Source organism: Oryza glaberrima, chromosome 8 (genome assembly GCF_000147395.1).
Source record: "Oryza glaberrima chromosome 8, OglaRS2, whole genome shotgun sequence".
NCBI lineage: Eukaryota > Viridiplantae > Streptophyta > Magnoliopsida > Poales > Poaceae > Oryza > Oryza glaberrima.
Window position 1 is genome coordinate 22,107,863 of NC_068333.1, and position 22,501 is coordinate 22,130,363.

The following is a 22,501-nucleotide window of genomic DNA, read 5'->3' on the forward strand; positions in this document are numbered from 1 at the left end:
TTGTTGTTTCGTTGAAGATTTAGCTCGTGTTGTCAACCGAACTACCGAATGCATTCAAGAAGTCCTTAAACCAATTATCCATATTATTAGAATTGTTATTTTAGTGCTATTTCTTATAAGTCTATGCGAGCTAAAACCATAACGGAGTACATTTTTTTATGCCAGTGAGGCATGAACCAAACCTTTTTTCCTTAATTGTTGACATTTCCTAAATAATTTAGTCAACATGATGGGATCTGCTTGTTAGGGACCACAAGCATGGACATGAGGCACTGGCATTTTGTTTACTGTCTAAAGTATTCAAGTTGAAATTGGGTAACTGTAAGGGCTATACTTCATTATTTCAATTTTTTACATTCTTTTATTTAACAAGCAGCTGCTGAAGTGCTAATAACTAAAAGTCTAAGACCAACACAACAAATCATCATATACTTAAGCTGAGTGCCTGCATCTAAACACCATTGAGTATTATTTGAAATTTCTTGTGCACTATTCTACCAGTTAATTGTTGAGAGTTGACATCATGGAACTTTTGGTCTACCAAATAAAGATATGTCCCTTCACATTTAACACATTTTGTTTTACCTTAATGTCACAGCCTTCAAATTCTTAGTCCTTTGGACGACTTATTTAACTCTCCGATGTATATTTTTGTTCTACTTGCTTTTTTGGAAGGGATGTTTGAACCATGTATAAACTTTTTTGGTGTCATGTATATGTCTATCTTGTACTTTCGCATGATTACATTTTTCCAACTTTGCGTATGCATGAGCTTTCGGAAGAGTTTCAGATCTTTAGCAGATGTGTAGTAACTTATCTTACAAGATTGCAACTTTTATCTAAAGTTATGAACCAATCTTCCTGTTGTGACACTAACTTCTTACCTGATGATGCCTTTCAAAGAAATTGTAGTTGCCATGTTTATTTGATGAATAAAGTTTTATATAATCTTTTCCTCATTTAAAAGCTGAGTTACTCTTGCTGATAGCTAATCTTTTGCATCTTTATTATACTAGTGAAATTGATTAATTTCACTGATGCTATCCTTAGTGAGAACCCCAAAGTGCAAGTTATAGTTGATGTTATCCTTGAACTCCAAAAATGCAAGTTATAGTTCTTGTCAAACAGATATTGAGATACAATTATTTCAGTTGCAATATCTTGTGGGAAAAAACTTGGTTAGAGAGTCACCACCCACAAATTATGCAGTCTCATCAAAGTTACATGTACTTGGATATAATCATTAGTAGGGCGCCTCATACTGCTCCATCTCAGGTATAACATATAATTGTGCTGATTTTCTGTCCCTACTGCATCACTCTCTTGCTGCCTGTTATGATTGTGATCCAACGGATATGTATAGCTCAATTCTGTTCATCCCTAATGGAAGTAAATGAAACATTGCTGTCTCATCACCGTTCTACCTGATGAATTAGCACTATGTGTGTATGGTCTCTTGGCCCTTTCAGCTGGTTGCCTGGTTTGCTTCACCCTCCGAATCGTAACTCCAACGTGACTCCAGGTCAGTACATTAACCTACTCCTGTGGCTGTGGTTGTGATGTTTTTAGTCAGAAACTGGTAGAATGGGGGATCAGTGTACCACCTAAGGATTGATTGCTGAGGTACTATGAAGCAACCATTGACATTCAATCTCACAATGCGAGCTGACAAGCTGTATATGCAAAGCAATACGGTGGTTGCTGTTGGCATGTCCTTGTGAGAGCAGTCGCGGTCCTAACATGCTGCTAAGTTAATTTCTTTTTTTTTTCTTTTGTAGGTCCTTCTTACTGAATACTGATATGGCCTGCCTTGTAGCTCCAGAAGTCCAGATCTTTCTATATGCCGAAATTGCTGACGAGCAGCTAGCTAGCTCTATGGAACTTCTGATGGGTGGGTTTGCTGACACCTGTCGGTCAATATATGGAGCTCTTTTTGCAGGTATGACAATCTTTTTTTTTAGCAAACTCCCAGTACAGGTATAATTCCATGCTCCATTATAAAAAAGAGAAAAAAAAAGGGTATAATTCCATGTGTCTAGACATCCTTTTCCAAAGCCTCTTTGGTCAGGATGAAAGAGACATATTCATACTGCGTGAAAATGAGAACTGAGAAAAGGGTCTCTCACCGACCGTTAGCAGATCCACTGTGTGGGGGTTGTTGGATCCCCACGGACCAAAACCGAATTGAGTACACATAGAGGTTTACATGATAAATGTGTTATACAACTATACATGATAAATGTGTCCTCAAGGACCACATGTCAGTATGTCACACAGCATTGCTTAAACTCTGTACGACTGTTTGGCATCATTACTGGTGATTGGACATACTTGATGAGATTAGACGATTTTGCTGTTGAGTGTAGTTATCATTTGCTTAATCTTAATGCCTGACTTGTTTAGTTCCGGAGGGCAAAGTTTGTCCTCAAAGTTTCTTTTCCCGTACATGACGAATTTCAGGTGGTGTAGCTTCATGCCTTCAACTTCCATATAGGGATGCAAGTGGGGTGGGCAATCAGGTTTTTTTAGCCCGCTTATCTCATTTCTAGTTTATTTTTTTCTTCTAAATTTTGTACTACCACATAAAAATTAAAGTAATAAGCGGGTTTTTATGCAGGTAGCGGGACTACCCACTTGCATCCCTACTTCTATATGAGAAGTACAACACATTGCCCATCTTATGTTCCCCAACATGCGAAATATAAAGCCCCACTTACCATGAAGAAATTCCATAATATCTTACACTATTTTTTACATCCATTTTCTAAATATATGGTGCAGTTGATTTTTCTCACAAACTGAACAATATTTATCAAGTACAGTGAGAAAAGAGTACTACTAAATAACAATTTAGTACTGGATTATACACAATCTAGTACTATGAATTTATACGCTTTGGAACAGGAAAAATTGGCATACTTTTTATGATAGAGGGAGTAGAATGTATAAATAATCAAATGAATTAAAAAATAAGTGTGTTATATTATTATCTTTTTAACTGCTTTAAAAGTTATTAGTCAGCCTCCTTCCTTAGAGAAACAACTCCCTCTCCTTTCAAAAAAAACCTTTCGAAAAACCGCTCCATGTTAAAGAATCACCTCTAAAAATTCCTGTGATCCCGTTCTAAATGTATGGAATACAACTAGTATTAGAAGACGGAGCATGTGATTCTGCTATCCAAAGGAGGTTAAATTTTTCCTAACATTGAAGCCTTTCAAAGAGAGAGGCTTTTCCAAACAAGACTACTCCTATACCACACTAAATGTGTGGTACCTATACGTACATGTACTGATGTACGTGGGCAGTATTAATGATCAGTATGATGTACTCCCTCCATCTCATAATATAAAGAATTTTAAGTTTTTGCTTGCACTGTTTGACCACTCATCTTATTTAAAAAATTTTTAGAATTACTATTTATTTTTTTACTTACTTTATTATCCAAAGTATTTTAATCACAGCTTTTCTTTTTTTTATATTTGCATAAATTTTTTGAATAAGACGAGTGGTTAAACACTATAAGCAAAACCTTAAAATCCCTTATATTATGGGATGGAGGGAGGAAGGTTTAGCAGGCTGTGAGGCGCAGCAGAGGCCGGCCATCGTTGACACTGCGTGTGGGCCCATGCATCTTGAATACTCCGGCTTGCCGGCGGCCGAGGGCAAAAGCGTAAATATATAAAGACTAAAAAAAATACCTGATTGATCCGTCGTTAGCATAAGCCAATTCTCTGATACGCACGGTGACCGGAGCCGGCCGGTGGACGGTGGTCACCGACAGCTCCTCCCGGTTAATCTGAAGCTGCACCGTAGTCCGGTCACCTCCCTTTATAAAAATCAAAAAGAGAGAAAAAAACAACAAGATCTCCTTTCTTTTCATATCTGTTTCTCTGTTTTTTTTCTTTGCACTAATGACTTAGCCAGAAGAATATGTTCTTCCACTTTTTTTTTGAAAAATAATATTAGTATAATTGAGATTGTGCTCTAATTGGTGCCAAGGGAGAACGCATATTAGACCTCACCTGACTGCATCTGCATGCACCAGAAGGGCAGTAGGAAACAAGGAACAAACATGAACATCTGGGCCCACTTGTCTGTGAATCACATGCAGATGTGCAATGTTGGTAGTGGTACTAGACCCTCATCGGTTACCCGTATTCTCTAGTAATCTGTTTTGGCTTATTAAGAAATAAAAATTAATTTATAAGTAAAACTTTTATATATCTGTTCGTAGCGGTTTAAAGCCAACACTGCATAGAAATTATGTTGCAGATATCTTAAAATTTGACTTCAAAATTAAACTCGAAAATATAAAATTTAACTTTTGCTTTAATTTATTAGGCCAAGCGATGAACTTCGTGGTACTTGCATAGGAGCAGCTAGTGTGTGTATAGAAAATTGTTTGGGGCTCTTGTGTACTGGCAACACAGTAGATGGATCCAGATTGTCACAGCTTCTTTTTTTTTTTTTTTTTTTTTTTGTCAACGGCGTGCAGAATGCAGACGGATGTGTGTAAATATATGTGTCGTGTTGCGTGAGGTGGGGACTAATCAAGGACCCATCGTCTCGTAATTAGGTGATTTGGTGATGATGAGAGGAGGGATGTCTTCTGGCCGGTGCACAAACAAATTTTACTTTATTAGAACTTACTACTGTTAGAGCACAATGGTACAAAGTAGTGTACTTCACCGTTTTAAAATATAACAATTTAAATAATGGATATTAGATATAATCTAGTTTCACGAATATGGTTATATCTGATCTAGTACTATGTTGCTACTATATTTTAGAATGACGGGAGTATATGCTATTCTAGGGCCAAATTGAAATTTAACGTTGTTATAGATTAACCTCAATTTTTCGTGAGCACATTTCCTTAATTGCTAAATGATGATTTTTTAAAAAAAGCACTACATATTTTTTTCTAAAAATAAAAATAAATATATTTTTAAGTTTATAATTAATATTTGATTAATTACACACTAATAATTTATCTCATTTTGCGTGCTGTCAAATATCCCCTCTAAATGCCAGAATGGATGTAGCCTTAATTTGGTTGGTTATTGCTATTGTATATGTAATATCATAGCTGATAACTAGTTGAATACTCCATCGTCCCAAAATATAAGGGATTTTGGGTGGATGGGATATATCCTAAAACTACGAATCTGGACATGCTCTGTCCAGATTCACTCGTAGTACTAGGATACTTACATCCAATAAAAATCTCTTATATTCATGGACGAATGGAGTATGTATTTAGAGAAGAATTAACTTTGTAAATGAAGTTATGGGTTCTTTTCTCCCCTAAATATTTGAGCAAAAGTACTACCCACATACTCCCTCCCTTCAGAAAAAATAAATTGCTGGCTATGTATAACTAGTAGGTGCCCCTCGCATCATAGCAGGACACTAGAACTCCTTTGATAAAAAAAAAAACATTGATATGATAGTTGATATCTCATAGCCACTTCGATCCAATGGCTGAACAATTTATGACAGGGCTAAATTTGAGAGCTCCCATATAACAAATTAATGTATTTAGTGAGTCGTGACTATTTCATAGAAATAGGGGATAAGCTATTCGATTCATAAAAATAAAATACCAGTACAGGAGTGAGGCTAACTTTTAAAGGGGTGTATTACAGATTAGTATGTTAAGAGGGATTAAGGTAATTAACTAGATGTTTTTTCACCAAAAAAATTGAAATAAAAATGGAATAAAGTAGTGAGACAAAAAGGAGAGGCGGAAAGCATGCGCCTATCCAAGACAGAACTGGAGTGCACCCTTTTATAATCCCCACAGTTCAACGTGCAACAAAGGTAACAGTATGCACCTAAGCACCGCACAAGATCACATCCAAAGTGCACTTAATTTCATAGCATATATAGCATACAAATTATTGCCTCACTTGTACATTGTTTTTCTTGTTGACGTTTTATATCACCTTTTGCCATATTAGAACCCATACAGATCTTCTTTTTTTGTAATTTTGAGGTTTTTAGCCTTACCTCTGTACAACATTGCTTTACATAATTAATATTCATACATATCGGACTTTCATACATTTAGGCACATCAAAATCCATGGTTGAGAGTCTGGCCGGGGAAAAAAATAAAGCTTAAAATATAAAAAAGTACATACTCCTTTTGTTCGAAAGAAAATTATAATTCTACGTTGTTTAGCGGAGGTTAAGCTCGGGTAAAAATGACTTGGATGCTCTTTAATAAATGAGGTAGTGTTAAGGGTGCTTTTGGGCAGTTCATTTGGGAATGAATTTAACTGTAAAGTGATTGATGGAGAATAATTAGTATTATGAACGGTGGTAGGACTGTTTATATCATCCTAGAATTAATAACGGAAATAGAGGTAAATATATAACTATATGTTAATAAATTTGGCCCTCTTCACGCCAGTTTTACAGGTTACCAAGCCCGGTTTAGTTCCCAAAATTTTTTCACAAAAATACCACTTCGAATCTTTGGACACATGCATTAAATATTGATAAAAATAAAAACTATTTGCACAGTTAAGGAGGAGATCGTGAGACGAATCATTCGAGCCTAATTAGTTCATGATTAGCCATAAGTGTACAATAACACACGTACTAATGACTGATTAATTATCCTCAAAAGATTCGTCTCGCGGTTTCCAGGCGAGTTATGAAAATAGTTTTTTCATTCGTGTCTGAAAACCCCTTCTAACATCCGGTCAAACATCCAATATAACACCTAAAAAATTTTCTTTTCGCGAACTAAACAGGGCCCAAGTACTACTATAATGACCCAAAAAAAATCTCACATACACCGCCACTGATGTCACTTGTGAGCAAAAGAAGCTAAGAGGCTCATCGGTTGCCTATATTTCCTAATAAATCAAAAGCAACTTAAAAGCTAACGCTAAAAAGAAATTTATATTGAAAATATCTTAAAATCAATTTAAAAAATTTGAAATTTAACTTTTACTTTAACTTATTATAGGTCTACCGATGGGGCTTTAAAAAAAATTCCTAAGAACTCACATAAATCGTGAAAAAAAAAAGAAAGAAAGAACGGTGAAGAAACAAATCTCTCTCTCTCTCTCTCACCTCACCTCCCGGTGAGCGGACTCGAGCCGAGCCGAAACGCGGCTCGGCTCGGCTCGGCTCCCTCCATATTAACCAAGCCAAGCGGCGACCACACCACTCCACCGCCAGCGCAGCCACCACGCTTCCCTCGCCGCCGTCCGCCGACGCCGACGCCCGCACGGCGCACGCGTGGGCGGCCTGGACGACATCGGACAGCTGCCCGCCGGCTCCGCATTGCGTCGAACAGGCACCGTTCAGTCCGGGTAGGACGCCGCCACGCCCGCCCGGTTGGGGCGGTTGTCGTTGCCGTTGCCGTTGCATCTCCTGCTGCTTGCTCGGCGCGCGGGTCGCCACGCCAGAGCCGGTGGGTGGTGACCCCGGCTGCTACTCCTTGCGTTTCTGCTACCCTGGAGTCTTTGCAGCCCTTCCACGGCCGGATCTCTCCTCTCTCGTTGGGGGGGGAGTGGGGGATCAGGATTGGTGAGCTTCTCGATTCGCTGGGATTCGATCTTGTTTAAGCATGCTTTCTTGATTTGCTGGGAGGTTTTTCGATTGGAGCTTCGTTACTCTGTGTGGTGTGTGTGTGAGAGAGAGAGACCAGGATCTCTGCCTTCTGGGCGGCAGCATTGATGAATGAATTCGGCCACGCGGAGATTGATTAGTGGTAGCTTGTGTGATCCACATTTCTGAATTTCCGGCGACACGCACGGTTGCCATCACCGTTCGACCTGCTGATTCATTTCTGCGACTGCGAGTGCTGTTTCCTTGTCGTTTAAACGGGCAATTCGGTTGCAGATTAGGATTCTCCGGGGGTAGATGTGTGGTGCCATCTGCATTTATGACGGAATATCGTCCAGGCAACTAGTAATGATTTCTTCTTTTAAGATGCTCTTTGCCATGCTACTACTAGTGGTTGCTTTTGCTGATGATTGGTTTCTTGGCCAATGGTTTGGTTGTTGTTTTTTTTTAAAAAAAACTTTCAGGGGGCTCTGATTTCTTGTTTCAGTTAACCGCCCATACGAAGGAGTCTACTGGCAAAATTTTGCTCTCTATTTTTTTTTCTGCGGAATGATTTCATTTTGATGTATGATAGCACTTCATAGTATGATAAGTCTGGATTTTGATTCACTGCATAATCTTCTGAATCATAAAGTTGGTGTTTTCCTCGGTGTCGATAGTGCTCGATCTTAATTGGGCATGCTTTGGTTTTAATTAGTTGATCGCCTAGCAAAAGTTGCTACAAATTATAATGATTAATCATTTGGACTTTATTATTTTTCCAGGTACCACAATTCTAGCAGAGATTAGAAATATTCAGAAATGGGTGCCAAAGATAATGGGGAAGTAAGAGACGAGAAGGGGGTTGGATCAGATTATGAACCGGCCAGAGTTTCAGGAGTTTCCAAGAAACTCATGAGAAAGGATACAAGAGAAAATAGCCCTCGCATGGCAAAAAGCAGTGGCAGCCGTCAAGTTCAGAACAAGCTGCAACATAAAGCTTCAAACAACATTCAGAGTAGATCTCCAAAACCCAGGAAAGTTGTTAACGCTGCGAAATCTGCTGAAGTTAGAAGGTCAGATACTGTAAGAGTTCCTTCTCGTGCTCCATCAGAGCTTTCTGAGGAAACAGACGATATAGTTAGCGAGGCTGGAACCGTTGATGATAGTAAAGGCAATGAAGAGGCCAAGGAGATTGATGTGCTAGATGAAGCTCCACATTGTGATCAGAGCACTGGTACTGACGATGAAATTCCTGAAATTGAAGAAAAGATAGTTGATGATGAGAAACCAGTTGTGTATCAAAGGAATGAGGAGTTACAATCAAAGATTGACAAGTTGGAACAAGAACTTCGTGAAGTTGCTGCGCTCGAAGTTTCCCTCTACTCTGTATTGCCTGAGCACGGAAGTTCAGCACATAAGCTGCATACCCCAGCTCGGCGTCTTTCTAGGATGTACATTCATGCATCAAAGTTTTGGTCCTCAGATAAGATAGCTTCGGTGGCAAAAAGCACTGTGTCTGGCCTAGTGCTTGTTGCGAAATCATGCAGTAACGATGCATCAAGGTAAAATATGGCCACGATATGCCTCTATTTTACCTTGAAAATAGGTCATAACCATCAATTTCCTTGAATTAAACTCTGCTCTCTTGTAGATTGACATTCTGGCTGTCCAATACAGTTGTGCTAAGGGAGATAATTGCACAAACTATTGGTATCTCATGCCAATCGTCTTCAACCATTACAGCCATCAACATGAATGGTAGTGCAAAAAGTCTTGATGGGAGATCGATGCCAATGCTATGGACAAATAGCTCCAGTGGCAAACAAACCAAATTTACTGGCATGCAGGTACCGGATGATTGGCATGAAACAAGTACACTTTTGGCTGCATTGGAGAAGATTGAATCATGGATATTTTCTCGGATAGTAGAAACAGTGTGGTGGCAGGTAAAAGTTAGACTATATTCTTGCTGACACATGCATGAAACTGAGCATCCCTTGCTCCAAACTGGATGTTCTAGTTGAGTGTTTCACAAAGAAATAGCTCGCAATGATATTGTTCTGTGATTATATCTGATTTCTCCATGTTGTCAATTTTCTGAAGAACGTTTGTTGTTCAGGCACTAACTCCTCACATGCAAACTCCGGTGGAAGGATCGTCAACCCCAAAGACTGGGAGAGTGTTAGGTCCTTCTTTGGGTGATCAGCAGCAAGGCACCTTTTCTGTTAACCTGTGGAAGGCTGCATTTCACGATGCATTCAACAGAATATGCCCCCTCCGTGCTGGTGGACATGAATGTGGCTGTTTACCAGTATTGGCAAAATTGGTATTCTTTGACATCCTTAGCTTGACAAAAAGAAAAGAAAAGAAAAGAAAAACATTTCTTACTGAAAATATTAATATAAATGTTATATTTATGTGTTTTGTGAATTATCAGGTGATGGAGCAATGTGTAGGCCGTTTAGATGTTGCAATGTTTAATGCAATCCTTCGTGAATCGGCTAGTGAGATACCCACTGATCCTATATCTGACCCAATTGTTGACCCAAAAGTCCTGCCGATTCCAGCTGGTGATCTAAGCTTTGGGTCAGGCGCTCAGCTGAAGAATTCTGTATGTACTTGATTCAGTACCTTTTAAGTGCTTTCTCAGTTTTCCTTTATTTACTCACAATGATTTATGCATGGGAAGCTAAACTTCTGTGCATAAACTCTAGAATGCAAACGGTGTTGTTTTCTTACCATTGCACTTAAAATAGCAAATTTATATGAAATAAAATGCATATGCAGATCGGAAATTGGTCGAGATGGTTGACAGATAACTTTGGAATCGACGATGATGACTCAGAGGAGGATGGTACCGACACAGGAAGTGAAAGAAGTGCAGCTGAATCAAAGTCTTTTCAACTGCTTAATGAATTGAGTGATCTCCTTATGCTCCCAAAGGACATGCTTATAGAAAAATCTATCAGGAAAGAGGTTAGTGCTCATGCATAGTTCCTGATGAATAATTGTACTGTTATCTATCTACCTATCTAGCAATCAGTTTAGCTGTGTTTAAGACTTTGACCTCTTTGTCAGATCTGCCCTTCGATTGGCCTCCCGTTAGTAACAAGAATCCTATGCAACTTCACTCCTGATGAGTTCTGTCCTGATCCTGTTCCTAGCATAGTCCTAGAGGAGCTGAATTCTGAGGTGTTGTTTCTGTCTTGAGGAAACTTTGTAGTCTAGCCTTACAAAACTTGTTCCCACAACGAAGATGCATACAGTGCAACTTTGTAGTTAACATGATACTTGATGTTATGCAGAGTTTGCTGGAGCGATGCACCGACAAAAGTGCAACCAGCGCATTTCCATGTATCGCTGCTCCTGTTGTGTACCGCCCTCCATCCCTACTGGATGTGGCAGAGAAAGTGGCGGACACTGGTGGCAATGCAAAGCTGGACAGGAGAGCGTCAATGGTCCAGAGGAGAGGATACACCAGTGATGATGATCTGGATGACCTGGATTCTCCCCTCGCATCCCTTATCGACAAAAGCGCTCCGCCTTTGCTGTCTAAAGGTATCGCACATTTTACTGCTCAAAGAGGAGTTTCCATGGAGAATGCCAGATACACATTCCTGAGAGAGGTATGGTTGGAGAGGCAGTGATTGGTGAACCTGTACAAATCCAGAATCTCTTCTTTAGCTACCTTAAAAAGGGTTGGGAAGGAAAACCTGCTGAGGTGAAACCTTTGAGAGAAGTTGCTCTCTTGCAGAGCTAGTTAACTAAACAAGAATGGCTACTGTCAAAATGCAAACAATTTCGTGTACATTCATATACATATGTTGTTCGTTTGTAGTATAATAGAAGCAAGCCAGAAATGAGCTCTCTGTTGTCTGTTGAAGCTAAAGAATGTGATGTCCCATGGGAAACGAAAAGATGTTCTACCTGGACAACATTATGTAGGCCAGATTCTGATGCATGATTTGTCAACAGTACTATTGTATATAGTTTTTCTTCTTACCGACAAATCTGATAATGACTGGAAGACACTAATGTGTGAGCTGTTTCCACTAGCATAAACATATCACAATGCAAGTGACGGCCCAACAAAAATTCAGTCCTCGTCAACATTTCATCAGACGGCCGCCCATCGATGGCGACTCGCCATCTGCCTTCGCCACCGGTAATGAATTGCTCAAGGAGTCATGTTTTTCACTACCTGTGCACCGTGATATTACGTACTTACATTGGCATTTGGTCGTATCAGTGATGGTCTATACTCAGTTTCAATAATGCTTCACCTGGGATTAGTAAGAACAATCAAAAGTCCCTAACAGTGCACAACCTTCCTTGCTCATTCATGCTTTTGCTGAAATGGACATTGATAGCCAAGGTAGAATAAGACAACAAAGACGCATGAATAGGTTTTATGTGATTAACAGCTGCATTCTGATGTAACCATACCATTAAATTACTGGCCAGGGATTGTTACAATTAATTATTACTTGGTATTCCTCTGTTTCACATTCTTTCTTTTAGGGAAACCATCTCTATTTTACGTTACAAGACATTTTGAGTTTTGAATATATTATTTGGTATTCCTCTATTTCACATTCTTTCTTTTAGAGAAACCATCTCTATTTTACGTTACAAGACAAGACATTTTGAGTTTTGAATAGATTAATACGTGCATGCATGCATGTGCTAAGAGATGGAGAAAAACCCGAAAAATAAAAAGATTAAAGCGGCAGATCGAGTCTCGCCGTTTCTCGATTTCTCACGCATACGTAAGCCACGTCCTTGTGGCTCAGGCACCAGCAGCCCAGTCGATGGCCCAAGGCCCAAGCAGCTGCACCAGCCAAAGCTCTCAGCTCCCAGGCACATGCATGTAACTTGTTTGTCTATTACGTTGCACCAATGTATTTCTTCCACAATAAAAAATAATGGTTAGTTTTGATCCATATATTTTTAAAAAATAACATATTTTTCATGTCGAAACTATATCATTGAATTTGTGTTTCTTTTCTTTTTTTTTTACAATCCCTAGACATGTATTTGGAAATACGTACTAATTTGTAGTAGAGTAATTAGTAAAGAAAGTGCCTATATATATATAATAAAATAGACTAAAAATAATTTTAAAGTGCCTATATATAATATAGTCTCAAATTATAGGCACCCTTATGTTTAGAAAAATCAAACTCGGTAACTTTTCACTAATAACTATACGAATAATATCTACACCACTATTATATACGTTAAGTCATTACATTCGTATTTTAAAATACTTTTATGTAATGCTAATTTTATAGTTGTTGATTACATAATACAAAATAAATTAATGATTAAATTATGTTATTGAAAACCGTGTAAAAATATAGGTCTTATAATTTAGGACAGATGGAGTAATTCATAACACATACAAATGTAATTTTTAATTACTAAATAGATATATGTCTTTAAAATATGCTAAACTAGCGCTCTCACGGGGCAGGGTGCATCTTTAGATATTTCAAAAGCGCAACACCAAAATGGATACATACTGGAATATACATTTCTTTTCTAGAAAAAGAAGAACATGCATTTTCAAAAAATAAAAATCCTCAGTTCCATTGGCTCAAATACAAAACGTGCAAATTCATAAAAAAGAATTACTTATTAACCCGGTAAACCCTAGCTAGCAGCGTTTGTTACTATGCTTTCCGCACAATATAGAAGTTAAACCTCAATGTAGAGTTTTGTGATGTGTGTGGTTTTTATAAAAAAAAATTCACTGGAACTGAATTATAAATGTAAAGGTCATATCTATTAAAGGGACCATAAATAAAAATAGTATGTTTCTGCTACAAACCAATAGATCGATCGATGCTTTTTTTTATCAGTATTTAAACCTAAAATTTAAATCCCATTAAATAATACTAGTATGTGTCCAAATTCATATGGATATTAACGAACCTACACGATAAATTTATACGGATGCCAGTAAACCTAAAGGGGAGAAGCCAAAACGTTGTTTTATGACGTGAAACAATGGGGGAGAAGCCGTGGAACGGAGAGAGAGTACCATCCAAATTTTGCTGGTGGTATAGACGGGATTCTCTTATCTCAAAAGGTTTACTGTATAGTTGACACCTCAAAGTAGAGTTATCCATCAAAGTAACATAAGCCCATGATTTATACTCCCTCCGTTTTTTTAATAGATGACACCGTTGACTTTTTCTCACATGTTCGATCATTCGTCTTATTCAAAAAATTTAAGTAATTATAATTTATTTTGTTATGGGTTGTTTTATCACTCATAGTACTTTAAGTGTGATTTATATCTTATATATTTACATAAAATTTTTGAATAAGACGAATGGTCAAACATGTGAGAAAAAGTCAACGACGTCATCTATTAAAAAACGGAGGTAGTATAAGTCATGGCAAAACATCATACCATCAAATTTATCCCATGAGCCTCATGTATGAATATGACGAGCAACCACAAACGATTTCCCAAACTGGAGCATTGAGTACCAGAGCTTATACCAGAGGCAATAATGAACACTACATGAACAAAAAGGTAAATCCATGGAATATATACGAAGATAGACAGCTTGCGATGTGCTATAGTCCAAAACTTCTGATTTGCCAAAATAAAGTTTGATGTTGCAATTCAAACTAAACTCATTCTAAAGATGCAGAGAAGGTAAAGTTTAATCCGTTTCGTCAATAACCTTGGTTCCCAGCCCCTTCAAACCCTCAGGAGGGACCTCGGCCACAGTGACCAGAGAGTAGAGCTCTTCCTTGGCATCCTCCTCGTCATTCCTCTTGCGGGCGATCCTCACACGAACCCTCCGCGGCACACTCCTGATCCCACTGCTCCAGATGTGCTTGTTGAGCTTCACATCGACCCTGACATCTGTAGTGCCCATAGCCTTCTGCGCAAACTTCCTGATCTCTTTGATGGCATTGGGCGCCTTCTTCTTGAATGTACTATTCAACATAAGAGAACCATTAGAGTTATCCATCAGAACAGGTTGTGATATTCATGTTTATGAACAGTATAATGTAGTGATGGCATAATGTTGTGTTGGATGAGAAATCACAGCACTTGATTTCTAGAGGTTCAGTTAAATAACTACATAAAACAAGGTTAAGGCAGTAAAAATAGGTCACCATGCCAGAAAATAAATATGCAGGACACGAAGTTAAGATCATTTCGTGTTCAGATAAATACATTGAGTGCTGATTAAATTCAAAAGCGAGCACTACGAAATACACAAAATTCAGTATGAAAATTGGTAAAAGGACCAAAGAAGCATTTCCTTGGTCTTCATTATCAATTATTAAGTTTGTGCCATATTTCAAATATTAGGGTAAACCCAGTCAGTGCATCCACTAGAACTCAATTAACAAGTTTACAGGGTACTCAATAGTTGCATCCAAAATGCAACTGCGACTCGCATTGTGCCCATCAATTAGCTATATACATCTTCCCAAGGAAGGCCAAACGAGTTAATGACTCATTGAACAGTCCTTAAGCATAGCTTGATAACTAGATAACTTGTTGGGATGTTGTTGGTGAGCAATAACAACTAGTTGCAATTCCGACGAGCACTGGGCGTGGTAGTACACAATAGAAGCCAATCTTATCTTAGGAAGAAAACACACGAGAACAACAATGAGCACATTTACCACCGTAAATTCAAATCTAAAACTACTGTTCAGGGCATGCAATTCAGATGTAATAAAGGAAAAAACAAAAAAAAAACAATTGAGTGATCCATCCATCGTATCAGATCTCACAGTTGACGTAGCGGGGAACAGAAGAGGGGAGGAAACGGAAGGACGTACCAGCCGTGGAGGCGCTTGTGGAGGTTGATGGTGTACTCCCTCGTCACCACCTCCTCCTTCCTCGCCGCTCCTCCCTTCTTCTCCACCATCTTCTTCTCCTTCTTCCCTTCGCCCTAGGCTGGGTTTGCCGCTGTTCCGGCGGCGCGAGAGGAACCCTATCTCCGACGCGGGGGTGCCTTTCATACCTGCACCTCGCTGAGTACCCTGTGGGCCGTTGGAAATTCCACTCATGGGCTGGGCAGGGCCACGCTTTCGAGCCGAGCAGAGGCAGATGGGCCGCGTTTCGCGTGTGTTCATGGGCCCCGTCTGACCGATATGAGACCAAAGGCAAAAGGAAAAAAAAAAGGGTTAATGGGATCCATGCCACTGCAACTTTTGCGAAATTTAAAAAATACCACTACTATTTATTATATCGGCTACATGCCACTGAAAATTTCTAAAATTGAAACCATGCCACTCCCGTCCCTTTTTCCATCTCCGTTCCCGTCCTCATCCCCTTCCTCCTTCCTCATCTCCATTCCCGACTTCATCACCCTCTCCGGCGAGCGGTAGAGCTTGAGGAGGGATTGCGCCTTCCCTTTCCCTCTCCGTCGTCGACACGATCTCCTCCTTCCCGCCACTACATATTCCTCTTGCCGGCGAACTTCCACCGCACGCGCACAAGCACAGTCATCGTAGACTGCGGCGATCTCCATGGCTCCATCCGGCAGGGTGATGACGGGGTGCGCGAGCACATTACACTTGAACGCCTGCGCGTGGGCAAGGCACGTGGCTGCGAGGCACGCGAAGCCTGCGGATGGGTAAGAGGGCGGGGAAGACGACGACGCAAGGGCGGTGAGGAGGAGGCAGAAGATGAACGGGGTGGGCGGCGAGGCCTTGTGGATGTGGGAGTAGAGGGCGAGGGAGGCGGCCGCGGGGGCGCAGCGGCGGGCTAGCGTGGCGTGGAGCGAGTAGCCTCGGAAGGGCGCTGACGAGAAGGCAAGGGCAGAGGAGGAAGTTAGGGTCCGGAGCTAGGGGAGGAGGCAGCGGAGGTGGCGTAGGAGCTCGGGAGCCGCCGCCGCCGTCGTTGTCCTTGATCCAATCTGTGGCCGTCGTTGCCGTCCTTGATGCCATCTGGAGCTCGGGAGCTGTCACCGCTGTCCTCGATCCGCAACGGGAGGTCTCGGCAGATGCCGCCGCCGCTGTCCTCGACACCATCTGCGGCGGGAGTGCACAGGAGCCGCCGCAGCCGTCGTCGCCGTTGTCCTCTTTACCATCGCAGGGATGGAGGAAAAGATGGGGAAGAAAGAGGAGGGAGATGGAAACGGTTAAACCGGGGGGAACGAAACGGCGTGAGAGAGGAGACGGAAAAAGTGATGGAAGTGATATGGCTTCAATTTTAGAAATTTCTAGTGGCATGTAGCCGATATGACGAATAGTAGTGGCATTTTTTTAATTTCGCAAAGTTGAAGTGGCATGGATCCAATTAACCCAAAAAAAACCTACATAGGGGATCCGCATCTTGTCACCGAATGCCAAGATCGTCCTTGAACTGTAAAACTGGATACAACGCATCCTCTAACTTACAAAACCAGTACGAACGAGATCTGTCGACAACGGTTTTGGTTGACGTGGCTTCTACGCCTCCTCCACCGCCGTGAGGAGCCCATCTGCCGTCGTTACACCTCCTCCGCCACTCCGACTCCGCCACCGCATTGAGGAGCTCATCCGCCGCCGCTATGCCTCCTTCATCAGCGATGCCGCTCTGTCTCCTCCATTGCCGTGAAGATCCCGTCCGCCGCTGCTATGCTGGCACCGCCATTCCGTCGTCCGCCGCCGCTACGCCTCATCCATCGTCGCGACAAGCCCGTCCGTCGCCTCTACGCGCCTCCTTCTCTATCGGCGTCGTTGCTCCGCCTCCTCCACCGTCGTGAGGAGCCCATCCGCCATCGCTATACCTCCTCCGCCGCTCTGCCTCTGCCACCGCAGCGAGGAGCTTGTCCGCCGCTACTACGCCTCCTTCGTCGGTGATGCCGCTCCGTCTCCTCCACCGTCTTGAAGATCCCGTCCGCCGCTGCTATGCTGGCGCCGCCGTTCCGTCGTCCGCCGCCGCTACGCCTCCTCCGTCAATGTTTCTACTCCGCCTCCTCCACCGACGTGAGGAGCCCGTCCGCCGCTGCTACGCCTCCTCTGCCGGTGTCGTTGCTAGCTTCACGTGCTCCACCGCCACGAGGAGCCCGTCCACCGCTACTTCGCCTCTTCCACAACCACCGCTCCTTTCCCCGATCGCATAGGTTCTTGCCATCATTGCATGCCGGACCAGAGAGGAGAGGCTGACTAGTGAGTCCCACACCAGTTTCTACCCAGCGTTGCTATGTTGCCATGCCACGTAGGCAAAAGTGACAAATAGTTAAGAAGATATCTCTTAAGAGGAAAAAAATAAGTGCAAACCTATGAGGAGCGTTTGGATAATTGTCGAATCTAAAAGTGACAAATCGTTTCCTGGGGTGGGTGGGGGAGAGAGACTCCCACCGTCTTATCATTCTTCTCTACTCTTTTCATCCCATAATATAAGGGATTTTGGTTGGATGAGATATATAGCTAAAATTTTAAGTTTTATAATATTACTATTTATATTTCATCCAACCAAAATTTCTTATATTATATTATAGGATGAAAGGAGTTGTTCTCTGCATACATTCTGAGTTGTCCCCTGATCCCGAATCATCAGGACCACCGGGAAGCAAGGATGGAGCCTCCTGTGGAACTGGAAGCCCAATCTTCCGGCCTATCCTACATTCCTCAGCATGACCACCTGCCGGCAATGTTAGAAATTAATCTCGTTCTTTTTTCCAACAAGAGTTGGATAAAGATTAAGATTTTCGTGGCACGCTTTTCAAATTGTTAAACAGTATGTTTCGTACAAAAACTTTTATATGAAAGTTGCTCTAAAATATCATATTTATCTATTTTTTAAATTTGTAATAATTAAAGCTCAATGAGTCATTCGTTAATACCACCCCGTTTTACGTAAAAAACTTAATCTTTATCTTCAAGAGAAAAGAACACCATGGCCTTGTTTGGATTCTCCAGGCTATTAAATAGCCCTCTGGAATATTGCTATTTAGGAGTAATAAACGTAGATTACTGACAAAACCCATTCCATAACCTCTAGGCTATTTTGCGAGACGAATCTAACGAGGTATATTAGTTCATGATTTGCTACAGTAATGTTACAATAATCATCTGCTAATCATTTAGAAAGTTACAGATAGACAAATACACAAGGGCTTTGTCGCTATATCTCTGTAACTAGCTGGTGTTAATGAGAAGAAAACAGAGAAAAGGGCGCACGTTGTTTCAGTGCCAGAAAGCTCTTGTGTATTTGTCTGTGTTCGTGTTTCTTCCTCGCTGCCTCATCTAGAAAGTGTAGCCTGTATTCCCGTGAGTTGCTTTGATCCCTACAGGCAAGATATCGAGCTGTTGCGCGCATCGAGGAGAAGCGGCGTGGGGATGGTGAGTGGCGACGGGAGCGAGAGCGAGAGCGAGAGCGAGGCAGCCGCCAGATCGGGCGACCCACTGCCATTAACCCACCACGCTAGGCTTCACCCAGTGGCGCTGCTCCTTGGGCGAGAGAGCTCCGCCCGTGTTCTTGCTTTCCTTGCGGAGACCAAGGCCGCACGGACGCACGAGTTGAGCTCACCTGACCTGAGCGGCTCTGCTTGAAGCTGATGCTGGGATCCAATTTCCCCCTGCATTGATTTTACCCATTCAGCGGGTGTTTAGATTCAGGGGTGTAAAGTTTTGGCGCGTCATATCGGATATACGGATACACATTTAAAGTATTGAACATAGTCTAATAACAAAACAAATTACATAATCCGCCTGTAAACCGTGAGATGAATTTATTAATTATAATTAATCCATTATTAGCAAATGGTTACTGTAGCACCATATTGTTAAATCATGGAGCAATTAGATTTAAAAGATTCGTCTCGCAAATTAGTCGCAATATGTGTAATTAGTTACTTTTTAACCTATATTTAATACTTCATGTAGGTGTTAAAATATTTGAAGAGACAGGTAAAAAAATTTTGAGGTGGGATTTAAACATACCCTCATAGTGTGGAGAGCTAGCCATGTACAGAATATTCAGTTAGATTAGGTCTCAAATACAAATAATAAATTCAAAACTAAAATTACTACGAACTTAGTGTGTTTTGTAATAGATCTGCAAATATTTTTCGAGATTTTACCTGACACCCTTTATTTTCATAATTTTTATTTTACTAGAAAAAATATCCGTGCGTTGCAACGGGTAAATACTATCTTAAATCTTATTATTGTTATACGGTTTAGCTAAACTGAAATTTACTGTAGGAATTTGCTTGGATATTATTTTTACAAGATCATGAACTATAATTAGGAGTTCAATCGTTAAAAATTAGCATGTAAGGTTTTGAAAGAGATTTCTTATATGACACCTTCTATATTTCTAAAAGCAAACGAATTTAAAAACCTACTCAAATATAAATCTGTAATTTCAAAAGGCAATGAACTTAAGGAAGAAAACACACGAGAACAACAATGAGCACATTTACCACCGTAAATTCAAATCTAAAACTACTGTTCAGGGCATGCAATTCAGATGTAATAAAGAAAAAACAAAAAAAACAATTGAGTGATCCATCCATCGTATCAGATCTCACAGTTGACGTAGCTGGGAGCAGAAGAGGGGATGAAACGGAAGGACGCACGTGTACCAGCCGTGGAGGCGCTTGTGGAGGTTGATGGTGTACTCCCTCGTCACCACTAGGGCTGGGCAAAAAGCTTGAAGCTCGTGGCTCGGATCGGCTCGTTTCAGGCTCGGCGCGGATCGACTCGAGCTTGGAGTCTTAACGAGCTGAGCCGAGCCCGAGCCAGCTCGCGAGTTACTCGGTAGGCTCGTTAAACTCGCATAGCTCAAAAATCAGACATGCAGCCCAACCCAATAAGGAAGCCCAAGTTCCCAGCCCAACAGCCCAAGTACCCAGTAAAAAGGAAAAACCGTAGCTTTGACCATCCTCAGTCAGCCGAGGGCCCGAGGCGCCTCTCTTGCGCATGCCGTCGCAGGCTGCCGCCGTGGCCTTCTCTTGCGCCGCCGTAGCGCTGCCTCGCGCCCTCGCCCTTCTCCTTGCACCGCCGGCCCGCCACAGGCCGCAACATTGCCGCTGCCCTGCCCACCGGCTCCTCCTCCCGCAGGCTGCAGCCGCAAGGGCCGCAAGGCCACGACGACGACTCCGGTCGCTCCTCCCGAAGCCGCAGCGCCACGCCGACGATGCCGATGACGCCGCTCCTCCCACCGCAGCCGCCAGGCCACGCCGACCACGCCCCTTCTCCCGCAGCCGCCACAGGGCCTTCATGGATAGGGAGCGTCGATTGGCAAGCATGGAGTCCAAGAACCGCAGCAAGGGGAAGAAATCATCAGAAGCTTGTCCAGGCGGCAGCCACCTCGCCTCTGTTCAGAAGCCACCAAGACAAAGACCTAAATCAAATCCACCAACCTCACATCAAGTGCTGCATCAATTTTTTTCACAATCTGTAGCAATTTTGTTTCCTCATTTTATCACTGATTGAACCATACAACTCGTTTGGTTATTAAGCTAAGATTTCCAATAAAAACCATATCAACCTGTACTGAGATATCCTGTAGGCTTAGCTATGTTATAGCCTCCTGTACTGATTATGTGGTAAGCAATAGCATAACAATCTGACTATTTAATTGAACTTGCAGGGATCAGACTCGAAAAATGAAGAATTTTCTATGCCGTCTGTTTCGTCTGATAGCACACCCTCACATTTGTCAGTTCATTCCTCAAGTCAAGATAAGGAAGTGGATGGGGAATCTACAGATGAGGGCAACTCTGGATCTCCAGGATCAAAGAGGAAAGGGAAACGAAAGAAGGGTATTTTTGTATCCCCTACAAAGAGTGTGGCAAGGGTTAAGCATTCAGATTGTTGGAAGCTTTTCAAGGTTGTGGATGTTCCATCAAAAACGGAGAAAGGGGTCACTGAGACGAAGGCCAAATGAAGGTTTTGCTATAGGCTCATTGCCTATAAGAAAGGTGGTGCTACTTCAGCTCTCAATCGCCATATAAAGAAGTGCACGGCATATTTGAACAAATTGGGCAGGCAGAAGGCTCAAGCTTTGCTTGGCTTTAATCCCGACATGGCAGGTGCCTCTCTCATTGCTACTCTTTTTGATTATGATCATGAGGCCACTCGTAAAATCATTGCTAAGATGATAATTGTCCATGAATATCCATTTAGGATGGTAGAGCACCTCTGGTTTAATATTTTGATGAAATACATGAATGCAACATACCAATTTATTGGTAGGAAAACTATTAGAAAAGAGTGTGTGGATGTTTACAATACAGAAAAAGAGGTTCTTAGGAAAGCTCTTAAAAGTGTTGATCATGTAAGCTTGACAACTGATTTATGGACTTCAAACCAAAATATTTGCTATATGGCATTGGTAGCTTATTACATAGATGCAAATTGGAAAATGCAGTGTTGTGTACTGAACTTTATTGAATTGGATCCACCACACACTGGAGTTGAGATAGCTCAGGCAATCTTTGAGTGCATAATTGAATGGAATATAGAGGATAAGGTTATCTCAATTACCCTTGACAATGCTTCTAATAATGATAGTGCTGTTGGCAAATTAAAGGACAAGTTCATTGCTAGGGTTCATCACAGTTCATGCCTCAGTATTTTCATGTCCGTTGCTGCTCGCATATAGTGAATTTGATAGTGAATGATGGCTTGGCACCATTGGGACCTTTGCTAGTAAACCTTCGAGAGACTTGCAAGTACTTTAAGAAGTCTCCTTCTCGTATGCATAGATTTAGAGAGGTATGTAAACAAATTGCATTGCCTATTGGAAAAGGTTTGTGTTTTGATGTGCCAACAAGGTGGAGTTCAACCTATAAGATGCTTTGTGCTTGTGAGTTTTACAAGGATGCTTTTGTTCAATATGCTTATGTGGATGCTAAATACCAATGGCAACCTTTGCTTGCTGATTGGTTAGTCTTTTCCAAAATTCATCCAATATTGAAGGCACTTGCTGAAGTAACTACTGTATTTTC

The 22,501-nt window shown here is 41.4% G+C and overlaps 2 protein-coding genes across 2 annotated transcripts; one reads left to right on the forward strand and one right to left on the reverse strand.

Moving 5' to 3' along the window:
• The first annotated feature begins 7,177 nt into the window (after nt 1–7,177).
• Nucleotides 7,178–11,555, forward strand: LOC127782265 (uncharacterized). Its single transcript, XM_052309391.1, has 8 exons — nt 7,178–7,547; nt 8,351–9,130; nt 9,220–9,514; nt 9,688–9,894; nt 10,006–10,179; nt 10,356–10,544; nt 10,647–10,760; nt 10,874–11,555. The coding sequence occupies exons 2-8, from the start codon at nt 8,388–8,390 to the stop codon at nt 11,213–11,215; spliced, it is 2,064 nt and encodes a 687-aa protein (XP_052165351.1). The 5' UTR covers nt 7,178–7,547; nt 8,351–8,387; the 3' UTR covers nt 11,216–11,555.
• A 2,551-nt stretch (nt 11,556–14,106) lies between these two features.
• LOC127781518 (60S ribosomal protein L31) lies at nt 14,107–15,549 on the reverse strand. Its single transcript, XM_052308480.1, has 2 exons — nt 15,390–15,549; nt 14,107–14,528 (listed from the first exon to the last, which is right to left on the reverse strand). Exons 1-2 carry the CDS (start codon nt 15,476–15,478, stop codon nt 14,249–14,251), a joined length of 369 nt encoding a protein of 122 aa, XP_052164440.1. The 5' UTR covers nt 15,479–15,549; the 3' UTR covers nt 14,107–14,248.
• Between the last annotated feature and the right edge of the window lie 6,952 nt (nt 15,550–22,501).

Coding starts and splice junctions, on each gene's coding strand:
- LOC127782265 (XM_052309391.1), top strand. CDS start 8,388: ATGGGTGCCAAAGATAATGGGGAAGTAAGAGACGAGAAGGGGGTTGGA. Junction 9,515..9,687: donor TAGAAACAGTGTGGTGGCAG/GTAAAAGTTAGA, acceptor TTTGTTGTTCAG/GCACTAACTCCTCACATGCA. Junction 10,180..10,355: donor GCGCTCAGCTGAAGAATTCT/GTATGTACTTGA, acceptor ATGCATATGCAG/ATCGGAAATTGGTCGAGATG.
- LOC127781518 (XM_052308480.1), bottom strand. CDS start 15,478: ATGGTGGAGAAGAAGGGAGGAGCGGCGAGGAAGGAGGAGGTGGTGACG. Junction 14,529..15,389: donor CACAAGCGCCTCCACGGCTG/GTACGTCCTTCC, acceptor TATGTTGAATAG/TACATTCAAGAAGAAGGCGC.